Source organism: Ammospiza nelsoni, chromosome 2, assembly GCF_027579445.1.
Source record: "Ammospiza nelsoni isolate bAmmNel1 chromosome 2, bAmmNel1.pri, whole genome shotgun sequence".
NCBI classification, from domain to species: domain Eukaryota; kingdom Metazoa; phylum Chordata; class Aves; order Passeriformes; family Passerellidae; genus Ammospiza; species Ammospiza nelsoni.
This window is the reverse complement of record NC_080634.1, coordinates 96,008,439-96,022,878: the sequence shown is the minus strand read 5'-3', so window position 1 is coordinate 96,022,878 and position 14,440 is coordinate 96,008,439. Positions and strand designations below refer to the sequence as shown.

General features: G+C 37.0%; 1 protein-coding gene across 1 annotated transcript in view; it reads left to right on the top strand.

The window, feature by feature from the left end:
* MYO16 (myosin XVI) overlaps nucleotides 1-14,440 on the top strand; it is a 278,025-nt gene that overhangs the window by 72,939 nt on the left and 190,646 nt on the right. The window contains exons 6-7 of the mRNA XM_059465978.1: nucleotides 10,367-10,491; nucleotides 14,265-14,390. Coding sequence (XP_059321961.1) covers nucleotides 10,367-10,491; nucleotides 14,265-14,390 — 251 coding nt within the window. The remainder of the gene's footprint in view (nucleotides 1-10,366; nucleotides 10,492-14,264; nucleotides 14,391-14,440) is intronic.

Here is a 14,440-nt window from a genome sequence, read left to right as displayed (position 1 = left end):
CTGAAGTCTAATGAAATTAATACTATTTCATTAAAATATTCTGTTTTCCTGTACAGAAATTAGTTTCCTCTGCTATTATATTACATTATCTAAATAATGTTATGTTGTATTAAGTATTTATTGACTGAAGAAAGGAATTAGCAGACTTGAGTTACCTAAGAACACAATTTGAGGTACACATTCTCTGTATATTAAGAGCATTGTTTCTGTTGGGTAATAACTGGCATGTTGTTAGTTTCATTTAAGATATCTCTAATTGAGGGTGGAAGGGAAATACAGCAGCCTACTTTATGCTTAGGAAAGTGTGTGGAACAGCTTAACTGTATCATATTAGGTTATGTCCAAGGGGCATTCAGAAGCCTGGTGGGCTCATGAGCTCAAGGACTCCATTTGGATTGATTTATCTAAATCTAATATCTGGTAGCCACTCTATAGCAAACCTTTTTAGAGCAAAAGCGATGCTTTGAAGGTAGGCATCTGTAATGAGGCACATGAATTAGGATCTGAACTGCCTACTTCTTTCCATGTGCTATGGAGGGAGCCCAGAATGGCCAGCTGGGACACAGCAGTCTGCTGTGTAGGATGACTTTTAGGATATTTAAATTTACAGGTCTCTGTGTAGATCCCTATTCAGTAGTCTATACTACTATTAACAACAGTGCAGTTCTAGGAAATGCTGACTGTAGAGAAGGGAAGAGTTGTTAATTTGACCAGCTACAAGGAGAGCACCAGTAAAAGCTGTTATATTTGTTCTGTGCCAAGATGTCATTGGTTTTCCATGTTACTGGTGTTCCTGTTTTGCTATGAAAATAAAGTCATGACTTATTTAAGGATTTCAATATCTGCTGAGGCAAGGCCAACGGAGGCCAGGTGGGACTGGAGATTCTGCTTCTCTCTGGGCTCCCATTCCAGTGCTAACCCATCTTTATGTAATTTCTTTTCATTTGAAGTTTTCTTTGTTGCCTCTTACACCTTCAGCTTCAAATCCATTCACTGTTTACTTTCAGGAAGTGTCTCCCTTCAGAGGTGAAATGAAAATAATAATGTGTCCTGGTTTAGGGCAAATTTGGGAGGAAACTTCTAAAGGGTCCCTTCAGAAAGCAGATTCAAGCAGCCCTCCTCCCCCAACTCATTTGGGAAAACATTCCTTGGACAAAAGTGAAAAAAACCTCTTTATTTAACAAGCAAAGTATTCAGAGACATATGAAATGAGTAATATTAAACAATAAAACCTCTCGCTGTTCTAAAGAGATGGCAAATTCAGAAAGTCCTTGTCATGGGGTGTAGCTTGGCTTACTCAGTCTCTTATCCCTCCAGCACTGGAAAACTTCTTGCTTGTCCCAGGCCCTGATGAGCCACAGGTGTGAGCTCCTGGTGTTCTTCTGGGTTTTCAGTCCAGAGCAGGGCTGATCAGTTCTAAGAAAAAGAAAAAAAAATCCAGGAAACTTCTCTGTCTTGGCTAGTTAAAAAAACTTACAAAAAACCACAGAAGAGCTCCCTCCCACTGCCTGCTGCAGACAACACAGTCCAGGAGTAGGATGTGGGGGCACAAGTGCAGTTCCTGATAACAAACTCTGTGCTTCCCTGTTCTCTCTTGGAACCAGTCTTAAGGTGCAGAACTTAATATCCAGCATAAACAGAGCAGACAATTGGGGATACCAGCATCATAAAGTCACCCTAGGACATAATGTCAAAAGGTGATAGTTTTTTCACTATTTGTCCTGCTTTATTCTAAACCTACCTGATTGATAATTGAAATCATCAAGAAAGTCCACCCAGCACCTTCCATAACTTTTGTTTTGATTAATTACAGCTTTAATTTTAAGGCAAACCTATTGAGTCATTTATGGCATTTTAAAACAATCAAACTTTGAATGACTACCAGTGTTTCTGGAGGCAGAATGTTCTATTGTAGAACTGTCAGTGAAACTCTGATCCTTGTTTCTTCCTTTTCCACTAGGCTGTTTAAAATATTTAATACTTTGAGGCAGCATTTTTTTTATTTTGTTACTTGGTATTTAGTTGTATAGTGGATTGCATTACTCAGCTATAAACTAAAACTGACTGACAGATAGTTCTTGATTCTGTATTTGCCAAGTCATAGGAGGTGACACATTCACTGTAATTCATTTCCAAAGAAAATATTCTCTTTTGTCCTCCAAGATCTCAGGCTTCAGTTTTCAGTAAGATAACTGTGCATCCCAAGAACATCAGCCTTATTGTTGAATCTGAGAAAAGAATATTTGGACGTTTACATTTTTTTTAAAGAACTGTCTACATATTGCAGGGATCTCAAAGCAAATTTAATGGCTCTCTTGTCTGTTGTGTAGTGAGAGTTTCATGCAGTAGCAGATAATTAAGCAATAGAAAACGGTCTGTCTTGATTTTATGTTTTGAAGATTAACTATATTTAAATAACATATCTATCCAAAGATACAGATGGTACTCCTTTTTCTACTGTGACACAGGTACAGGAGAAAAAATGAGTATTGCTTTTCTGCAAAGTATTTTACACAGTATTATTCCATTTCTGTGGGGACAAATGAATTTAAAAGAGCTGGTTAAAGGTTATTGACCTTTGATGGTAACAGAGACTTCATGCAGTTAAGCAAAATCTATTATGCTATTCCAAGCTGGGGGAATAATAGGTCTGGCTTGTTCCCTGAATATTAAAAGGATCATATTCAGGTGTCTCAGAAAACTGCATATAGAGCAAAAATCATGTGCAAGCCCCATCCATTTAAGTGGCTTTGTATGGTTTAAATCAGTTAAAATATTGTGCAGATTTTGCAAATATAGACCATTGTTTGTTAAATTTTTACTAGCAAGGGAATTAAGCCTTACTCTTCAGCTGCAAAATAGAAGACATAAATTTATTTTACTGCCTTGCAGCAGTAGGTAGAAAATAAAAATGAAGCTAAATGTTAGTACAGATTCCTACACAGAAGACAGCTTTTAACATTAGCCAGAAATAGCCAACTTGTCAATTACTACAATAAGGAGAATTTCCCTGAAGCCAACAGTTAACAACATATGGGACATATGACATGTGCAGAAAAATCTAATTTAGAAAAGTAGTGGGCAAGGATTAAGGAAAAATTTACTGCAAACCTGACACTTTACAGTAACCTAGAATGTGATAGGAAGATATACCAAAATTAAACTGTAAGTAATTTGAAGTTATCCATAAAATCTGGTGTGGTTGCAGTAAAAGCTCCCACAAAGCTGCTCACCCATTCCCTTCCTGACAAGGACAGCAAGATTGCTCACCAGTTACTGTCACAGGCTAAATAGATTCAACTTGGTGGAATTTTTTCAACTGGAATAGGCTCAGGTAGAGAAAAATAGAAAGACAAACATTAGAACAACACTTTTCCTCCCCTCTTTTCAGGCTTCACTTCTTCACTCCAAACTCTTCTACCATCACAAGCAGCACATGGAGCTGGGGATTTGGTACCTGGCAGTCTCCCTCTCTGCCCCTTTTCTTCTTCACGCTTTCCTCTGCTCCATTCTGGGTTTTCCTTTCAGGTGTGGAGCTCCTTTAGGAGTGTCTGTCTGCTTTGCCACACTGGCTGCAGGCTCAGCTGTGTGCTGCTGGGGGTCTGTTAGAGCTGATGGGACAGCCCCTGCCTCTCCCCACACACCCCATCCCTGCAGCCCCACAACTGCCGACACCTGCGCTGTACATCTCCTTGTGTGTTTCTCAGTACTCTGGCACTTTTTGTGAGAATAAGATCAAAATTAAGATCCTAGTTGTGTGCATTTTACATTTGGATTATTTGTTGTTAGTTAAAAAGAATGAATGTGTACACCAAAATGTTTCAGTGTTGAGGTTGTGGTGCAGAAACCCTTGAACAGACCTAGTAATCCAGTGAGGGGAGAAAAACTCTTAGGTTTTCTTCAGTGCAGTTAAGAAAATAAAGGGATATAAATCAATATTATTTCAGCAAAATACTGGTCTAGACTTTAATATTCCAAACTATTTCACCGATACTAAGGAATTATTGCTAATATACTCCAGTAAAAACTCACTAAAATGCCAACACATACAGATTGTTAGCACTAAAGATCAGCAAGCTTTGACTAAAACTAAATTCCCTAATATATTTTCTGTTTCAGAACCATATGTACCATGGTCTTGATTTATGCTCACAAATTTTCTTTCAACAGTATTGATGCAGTAGGTTGACAGAAAAATAGGCAATTAAAACAAAACAGCCTTAGGGTAGCTCAAAGTTTTTTCCCTTTGATTATTGTTGATTGGGAACCACCTACCCATAAGATCATCACACACAAAAAATCTATTTTCTGAGAACCTGATTAATTGAAGGGAGGGGTTAGGTGTTGGTGTTGCCAGCGAGAACAGAGGAATAAATGAAATGTTTCAGTAGGTCCTTTCAAAAAATGAAGCACATGGAAAATGTGGCACATTGGAAAGTTTCATAGTTGACAATGTTTATTTTCCTTTGGCCGTTATATTTTCCAATATAAGCGTGAATGAGCTACCATAATTTTTAATTTTTTATAGCTCTTGGGGGCTTTGAAGTCTTAGATTCTTCTTAATATTTTTGTGTTTCCAGCATGTCATCCATATGTTTTTATCAAAAGGAAAACCTTTAAATTCACTTTGCAGTCAATTTTTGACACTGAAATTAACATTTAAATTTATAGCCAGTACTTTATGATCTAGTTTTCTAACAGATGCTAGAAGGAAGACAGGCATCTCCTTGACCAATAGACTTTGCTAAGATTTGAAAAAAGATTGTTAAGAACATCAGGAAACAGGGATGTGCTTTCAGTGTCCTTTTAAACAACTTAACAATAAATAATTTCATTGCCATGAGAACCATATTTTCACTATTTATAGAATTCCTAAAGCTATAAACTTAATCAAGATGGAAAAAATGTCAGTGCCCACAGTGCATGCCCAGGCCCTGTGACCTCTGCCCCTTCTCCCAGGGCCTTGGCTGCCGGAGCTCAAGGCCGGCTGTGGCGGCCTTGTGACCTGGGAGCTGTTGGATGGGAAGGAGCTGAGCTGGGAGGCAAAGCTGGGAGCAGCACTGTCGTAATCTTTCACCCATCCTTTGTCTCTGGAGCCACATTTAGTCTCAGGTCCTTGCTTGAGGCAGTCCTGTGCCCAGCCATGATCCTCGCTGACCCCAAACCTGGACCACTGACTTGACTCCTTGCTTCATCTGATTTACTTGGATTTGTCACTGGAGGTTTTTCTGGCAGCCACAGAACTTCTGTTAGCTCTGATTCCCATCACCAGACCTGCTTGATTTTCTTTTTTGGGTATTGTGGGGCTGTGCCCTGCAAGGATGGCGACCTGCCTGGCCTGTGTTCACCCTCAGCTCCTGCCTGCCTTGCATTTGTTGAGTAGCCTGCTTTTACTGCTCTTTCACAAAAAATTAACTATAGCATATTAAAACCTTACAGTAAAATCTGTAGTGTAGAAATACCGTCTGTGATGATCTCATTTCAGACATGATATGTACCAGAAGTAGCCAGAGACCGTGATATACTTATTTTGCTTCTATGTTCTAGTATTAATATAAAAATAAAATAATAATAAACATGCATTACATATCCACAAATGAATGCATTAATATTAAGCCTTGAAATTGTGTCAGCCTTTTAAAATAAATTGCAAAAAATATTTTTGTTTCCATGAAAGTTAAGAGACAGTTCACTTAACTAATTTTAGCTGAAAGGATCATCAATGTCCTTATTGTAGAAGAGAGAGGAATAAAAGCATGTTCACTAGAGTGGGAGAATTGTCACTCTGATATCTACATGAGGAGGAGGTGGGAACTTCACTTCTGATAGCATATTCAGACTAGGAGGAGATAAACCTAATCAGCCCAGAAAGCCAACTGTGCCTTGGACAGCATCCAAAGCAGTGTGGGCAGCAGGTCAAGGGAAGTGATTCTGTCCCTCTGCTCCACTCTGTGATGCCCCACCTGCAGTGCTGCATCAGCTCCTGGGTTCCCCGCACAGGAAGGACACAGAGCTTTCTCCATGGGTACAGAGGAGGCCACCAAGATAATTGGAGGGATGGAAAATCTCTCGTGTGAGGAAAGGCTGAGAGAATTGTGCTTGTTCAGCCTGGAAAAGAGGGTTTGCTGTGACCTCATTGCAGCCTTCCAGTACCTGAGGGGAGCCTATAGGAAAGATGGACAGAGGCTGTTTACGTGGACCTGTAGTGACAGGACAGGGACAGTATTAAACTGAAAGAGTAAGTTTAGCTTAGATATTAGGAAGAAATTCCTTACTGTGAGGATGGTGAGGCACAGGAACAGGTTGTCCAGAGAAGCTGTGGATGCCTTATCCATGGGAGTGCTCAAGGCCAGGTTGGATGGGACTCTGAGCAATGTGGTCTAGTGAAAGGTTTTTTTCTAGTTCAGTCACCCTGCCCATAGCAGAGTGATTGAACTACATTATCTTTAAGGCTCATTCCAACCCAAGTCAGTCTATGGTACTGAAGATGCTTCACTAAACATATGTAATGATATATTTAAAGGCAGACAGAAAAAACCCTCCAGCAACAATCAGTCAGTACTGCTGCAGTGAGTTAGAGCTATGGGATTCAGTAGTTTTACAAATATATGTTCTTTTGCAGAATCTGAAAATTTTGGCTTCCCTTCTTGCATAGTAAATGTTGCTGGTGTGTATTTGTTTATATGCTGACCTTTGAAAATCAGACTCACATAATGCCAAGTGATACGCACAAGGGCTATTGAACAATGCACGCTTCTTTGTACTGGACATTTGTGAGAGAAAGGTGTTTAATAGCAACCCTCAGTTCTGTTTGCCTTGTATTTCTTTATCACTGACATTTTTGGAAAGTTACTAATGCATTATTTATCTGAGGTTTTTCTATTCCTTTTGGTTGTCACTTGTATAACCATGTGCCAGAGAAGGTGAGAGAGCCAAAGTACATGAAGCAGCCTTGTCAGGTGTGTTCCTGCCTGACACCAGTGCTGATACTCATCACCAAATGTGTGCCCTGCAGGGTCGCTGATGTTATAACTGTTCCTTCTCCATCTTATCTCCTGCAGAATTCTTGACTGTGTAGCTCTTCTGATTTTACAGGATTTTTTGAGTGTTTTTTCCATTATATGCCTTTTTTATTTCTTTTACTTTCCACTTATTGAAATGTGAATCCATTCCCATAGTAGATGCCAGTGTGTTTTTCTTCCTCTTTTTATTCATGCTGGCTGTTGTCCCATTTCAGCTGAATATCTAAAGCACATTTTGCCTTTGAAAAGCAACGTGAAGGTCATTCTTTAATTCAGGCAGTGAGAGTTACATACTGTATGAGTAGCATTTTTTGTTCCATCTAAATTCCTGGAAAGTATCGCACCCTGGGGAGGGAGAGCGAACTCCCCAGAATTATGAACTTGATTAAGGGAAAGCACTTATTGACAAGGTCTCCTTGTTTGAGCCTCACAGAATGTACATGTGCATGTTTGACAAATCTGCTTCCCAGCTCCCCAGCAGAGAAATCTTTGCTTGAAGCTAAATAGCTCCTGAGTTCTTGGAATTCAAAACTATGTTTCTAAAACTGAAACAGATTATTTTTGCGTGTATTCATTATATTTTTTGTAAAGGTAGAGAAAGAGAAACTATTGTTTCTCTAGCATTTTCAAACCTACTCTGAATATTTAAAAAGTGAAGTCTGTGGAAGCATGTCACTTTGTTGCCTCTCTTGTTGGGCTGATTTACTTCTGTTTGTTTATTGAAATATGTATCATTCATTTATGCAAGTATTAGTTTGAAGCTAGTAAAGCTGTCTTGAATAGGTTTTATATTCACACAGACTGTGACTTTTATTGCTCTGTGGTTTATGTGTTTTCTCTGAGCTCATGGCTGCATTACATTTATGAGAGAAAATAATTATTAAGCAGCAATTAATACAACTGAATGCCTTTCTTGATTTTCCCTTAAATATGACCAGAGTTAATCTTTCAATGGCTAGGGTTTTTTGTAGCCCCAACTAAGTCATACCAAGTTTCTATAAAAGGCAATTTACAGGGAGTAAGGATCAATATTTCACCATTAATATCACAGTGTACGGATATGTTAATTCTCTGACTATGTTGGGTGTAAGTCAGTAGTAACTTGCTAGAAAAGGCTGAGTAGACTCAGCTGGCCTCTGCCCTCAACTTGTAGGCATTACTGTAATTTATGTTAAACATGATGAAGGAAACAAACTCATAATAGCTGTGTTTCACTCTCAGTGGTTTTTTTTTGTCATTTTTTCTTCCTGGGAAAATCAGAAAATGTATTTCCAGTTTGTGAATTGTGAACTTAGTTTTCATTTTTTATTCTCAGAGAAAGAGGTAGTAAAATAATTTCCACCCAATTTCTCTCTACTTGAAACCCAAAACCTTTTCTTATTGTTTACCTGATATATTAAGAGAAAGAAAAAATTGACATGAGTTCTGTCAGCAGTACTTAAGCATGCCTGTCTTCATCAGGCAAATGTTTCATCTATTTTTAAACTTTAATCTTCCTTACCTGAGAACATTAGAAAAAACTCCATCTGAACCAGTGAAGTTTAATTTTGTCTGCTCAGTCTTCAATGTTGAGTGTTTAAAATGTCAACACTGCAAACGATGATTAATTTTGGGTGCATATTGCCCTTAAGTATTTGGGAGAGTTCTGTCACTGGCACAAAAGTGTTAAACCATTAATTTACTGTTGCAAAAAGCAGGAAACAGGTAGAAACAGAAAGGAAAAAAAATTCATTGACATTATGCAACATTGTCAGTCTGTAAACGACATCAGGTATTTTCGAATTATTAATCTGAAATGTGATGAAGGCATAAAAGCTTTAGTTCTGACAAAAAAATTGTTTGTTAGGAGACACTGAGGACATACTGTGAAATTGGCATTGTGTTCTGGTCTAGCAACTTTCAGGCAGTAGGATGTTAGACACATTGTCCTTTGGGGACATTGTCCAATTTAATCCATCAGTATCATATATATACATACATATATATATGTATGTATGTATGTGTTTGTCTAAATTACATTCATGTGAAAGATTATGGGGTTGATCCAGATAAAAAAAATCATTTAGTTCTAAAAATAAGATAATAGGAAGACAGTGCTCACACTGAACATTTCACTTCAGAGCTGAAACTCTTACAAGTGTTGCAGGCAACAGAACATAAAGCTGTACATACAGTGGCATGTTGGAAAAAACTGGAATTCTTTGGTGAACTACATATTTGCACCCATTTCTACTGGGCAGATTAAAACAAAGAAACTCAAAATATGATTTTATCCTGAAACATGCTTCAGTTTTTTAGTAATGTAAAGAACTTTAAGAACTGTTGAAGGTAAAACATTATTAAATACATATTCATTAAATTTATTTATAGTTTGTCATTTTTAAACTTAGTGACAAATATGGAAGAGAAATAAAAAATCATTTCTTCCAGAATAGAAAAATTTTTACTCAAATTGCATTTTCTATATATTTATTTAAATAATCACATGAACTAGAAGCAAAATAATGAAGTCGCAAATTAAGGTTATTTGTTCCAATCTAACCACAGCTGGTTGCTAATTTAATCACTTCACATTATTGTTGTATCCTGGTTCTTATTTTAAACCTCTTCAGACTGGTGACTGTGCTTTCTTTTGGTTATAGACTGCCTTGCTTATCTTCTTTTTGATACTGTTCTTCGACAATTATTCTTTCAGGAGCAATGCTGACACAAGCAATCCCATAGCCTTCATTCCTCTCATCCCCTCCTATCTTGCCACACCACATTTCCTCTTGGTTTATGGGGCCTTGAAATCGTCTAGGCTCAACTGGAGAGCTACTCTCAGTTAAAAATAACCCAGGCACATAAAAAAGTGTTGAGTTTTAATGTCATTTTCTTGACTCACAACCTCTCAAGCAGTTCAGCCACCAAATTTGGGGGACTGGTCTGGATACTATGATGTATTTGCAGGCCTGAAAGAATGCAACAACAACGACAAAAAATTAAATAAGTCCTAAATACTTGAGTATCTTCCTTAGATTTTTTAATTCTTTTCCCAATCACAGCTATTTCACATTCTCAGTGGGTTTCATGATATTGCAGCTCCTTTACCTGCAACTGCTCTTGCAGTCAGTAGGAGATCAGGGTGGTTTATTGGATATTGCTCACTGACTTAAATCATCCATGCATTGACTGATAAATATAGGAGTAGACTTTCTGGTAATGGTAGATAAGTAATACTCAAAATTACATACTTAAGTCTATTTAAACGTTGGTTAAGCTTTTAAAAACCCAGACCACAAAATCATATATCTGCTCTTTATTGATGAATAAAACAGCAGAATTTTATCCTTTTCTTTTTCCAGGTGTAGAGCTGAATTCCTTACGCCAAATGAAGATTCAGAGAGCTATGACAATGCTTACAGACGTTCGACAGCTCATCTCGAGTGGAGGGAGTGTGAACCAGAAGAATGATGAAGGAGTTACCCTGGTGAGTGGCAGCATGGAATCATCACCCTGGGAATATGCATGTGTTGCAACAAGTTCAGCATGTTTGCAAGGCAATTCTCTTAAGAGGGTTTTGGTTCTACCTGTTGTTTTGAAAATAGATATGTGTTAATTCCATGCATAATATGAATTTTAAAATAAGGTAGTGCAACATCTCAATGACAACTTTTTTTCTCCCAGCCAACAAATATGCAACATTAAATTTAATAGCAAAACTATTAGCACCTTAGTTTAAAGCTGCAGGAGATAGATGTGGTGTCTGACATTCTGTGTGAGAGAGGGGCTGAAACTTCACTCAGTGATCCCTGGTTTTGGCTTGTATCTTCTGGCTGAGCCCTACTAAAACACTGTTTCCTGTAGCAATCCAATCTTGATTCAGTGTACTGAAGCATTCACTATATACATGGAAAAGTACTCCTACTCACAAATTTGCATGTTATTTATGGTCACTGGATTTTACTATACTTTCTTCTTCAAATAGATCTTCTATCCATTTGTTTTGTCAGTATTTCAATTTCTTCAGCTGTCAAATAATTCTAATTTCATGTGTAGTTCCATAGCATGTATGTGGAATGTTCCCTTTGCATATGAAATCTTCAACACTATTATCAATCAATAAATGGTAAATCAGCAGCATTAATATATTGAAAACATTTTTAAGAGTTCCTTGGTTTGTTTTTTGCAAATAGTGTACAACTATAATTAGAGCACTAATAATTATTACTATAATTTCTGCATTTGCATTGAATTACATTGCCCGATACTGAATTAATATACTAAGTCATTGTATATTTTAATATCTGTGGAGTGTTTAAGCTATAACTGAAAAAGTGATCAGCCTCATCCCTGGATTGAATCCAGCCACAGGCTTTCTCTAGGAACAGAACACTATGACTTCTGGGGTGACAACCCCAAGGCAGTTAATTTATAAACAGGACAGCAGGGAAGGGTGGGAAGAAACAGCACAAGTTTTAGTTTATTTCATAAAAGCATTAATTTACCCTCCAGTTTCCTGATATTTTTATCTAAGCTGCTAAATCACATAGCCATTGTACTTAACTTCTATTGCTATTTTAGTCAGAATTGTCTGAGTTAAACTGAGTTATGAACTTAAATAAATCCAACTGTATAAACACTTTCCTGTAGTTAGCTGGAATAGTTGAAATACATTTCTGAAAGATGTTTAAAAGAATTGCAAATACTAGGAGAATAACATTGTGGGTACTTTGGGATTTTTGCTGTTTACTTAGTAGAATGTTGACAAAAGGGATACTTTTTGCATAAAAGTTTTTATGCTGAAATCTGATTTTTTCAGGAAATAGACACAAAGTAGGTAACTTTACTTTTCTTTGAGATTTCTATTATGTGAAACTATTGTTTGACAAATTGGTGGAACATCCAGAATTTCTTTAACAATTATCTTTGTATTCATGGGTGTTGAGTCACCCACTCTGTGAATGTTGTATGGATATCAGAGGGTTCTGGAAATAAGGTTTTGTTCCTCTACGTCTATCTCTACAAAAAAGACAAATACATTTGTTTTAAGTCTCAAATCCAATTTTTTAATTCTTAAATCTCAAATTTCTCTTGACAGAATATATATATATATCCATGAGTAAATTAAGATGAATTGAGCAAGAAGTTGTTTTAAATGTAAATATAAATAGACACATTCTCCTTGGCTCATAACAACTACATTTGTGCACATGTGGTACCAACAGACACTGAATTTTTTTTCTGCTGTATTCTCCTCTAATAGTTTTTCTTTGAAGATTTCAGCCATAAAATATTTCCTAGGAGCTCTTACATTGCTTGAAAATAGCACTTGTCAAGTTGATGTCTGGATAGAAACTATAGTTTCTTCTGTTAAAACACGTCCTCCCTCTACCATGAAGTTGTGTCAAATTACAGGAAAGATTTGAGGGTTTTGTACATTGGAAATCATAGCATGCAGAATCAAAGTTCTGTCCCCAGGGGAGTTTTGCACCCTTTCCAGGGGAAGATTTTGAATGACTGTATTTTTTCCCTCTGCATCAATCATGTTCATAGTGAAAACTTTATGTATGCTCTGTGTCTGCAGCTGAACCAGAAACAGCAGGTAAGGGAAATTATATCCTGAAATCTCATTTTAGGTTCTCCTATTCTTACAGTGACTTTGGAATACACAGTTGTAGTAACAGGTTTATTGCAAGAACTTTTTTATTGCCATTATTGATCTATTTCAATCACCAGAAAAAGAATATCTTCTGCTAACAGTGCTTTGAGGAGAAAAAGTCACGCAGGGGGCTGTGGGGTTTGGGGATACAGGGACCAACTATAATCTGACTTCTCAATTTCTGCCATATTCCTATGCCCTATTCTTACTGACCAGTGTGAGTATTAAGTTCTTCTGACTGGGGATGATCAGTGCTATTTTACCGAATTCCAAATTCAGGCCTTGTCCCCCGCATTCCTAGAACTGAAGGGAATGTTTGAAATTACAACAGAGGACTGTGAGAAAGTAAAGACAACTGAACTGTAGCCTGGGTCAATCTCATCATATGAAATACATGCCTCAACAGTTATTCACCACATATAAAAAAATTTCCACCAAAACCTGCAAATTACATGTTTTCCCTGATATAGGATTCCTTATTGTATTTTCTTCTTCTACTTGATTATTATAAGAGAAAATAATTTTATTGCCCTATTATATCTTTCCCTTTTTCTCTGTTCACAAGACCTGTTTGCTATTATATTGTTTTTATATTTATTTCGCACACTTCCTATTTGTTTTAAATGAAACCCCACATGGCTGTTGGCATTTTTTATATTAAAAAATCTAAATCTATAAATAGCATATGGTGGAACTGATTGCTGATATAAATGCCAAACACATACAGAGTCTTAAATAATAATACATTGCAAAATATAATGTCTAGCTCCTCAAATCTCCTCAAAGATATTTTTTAAATTTCTTTTTTCCTTTTCTTGCCATTACAGTTTTCACACTTTATCATTCTTACACTATTTGCTGCTCAGAGTGACAAGCCCTGATCAAACACAGCCACCTTTGAAGTTATCCCTGTTTTAGCAGCAAGTTGCTCTACTTGACCTCCTGAGGTTCCTGCTGACCTAAGTTTTAGTCACTCTGTTACTGCATTTTGCACCATCCTCCAGTTTCATTTTGACTCTTAAATGAAGTTTAGAGATACAGAAAATCAACTAAAATTGTTTAAACAATTACAAAAAAAAAAAAAATATCTAGGTAAGCAATGCAAGTATAGAAAATAAAATCTTTGTGGTTTAAGCCTGAGAAAGTATTTTTTGTCTAATTTCGTGCTGCAGTGTCAATGTGCTTGGTTTGATTATGTGCTAATGAATTCATTCTGGAGTAGTGTCAGCTAAAATCTGGGATACTTGAACTGCTAGAAAACAAAGTTCTAGGCTTGAAGAGAGCTCAAGCTCTGTTGAAATCTGTGATTCCACCTTGGCTTGTGAAGTCTTTGAATGTGTTTGAAAGCATGTTTGCTTGAAGTTATATGAAAATGATAGACTAGATTGGTTAGTAGCTCACAAAAAGCTAGAATTATTTTTTTCATGTGCATCTTGTTTATAAATGCTAAAAAAGATTCTGCTGATGTTTTCTAACCTGTAGTAATCACATGCACATTTTGTGTTTGCTGTAACTGTGATTTAGAAAAGATATGAAGTAGTACACCATGGATGAGTTCTTTGAACTGTTACTATATGCAAAATTTACCTTGTATTTTGCAGCTGCATGTGGCCTGTGCTAACGGATACAAGAATGTTGCATCTCTGATACTGGATCATGGGGCTGATCTCAATGCAGTGGATAATCAGTACTGGACACCCCTACATTTGGCTGCAAAGTATGGACAGGTAAAGCATGATTTTTCACCTGCTTCTCTTGCCTTTGTGGTAGTCTTCTG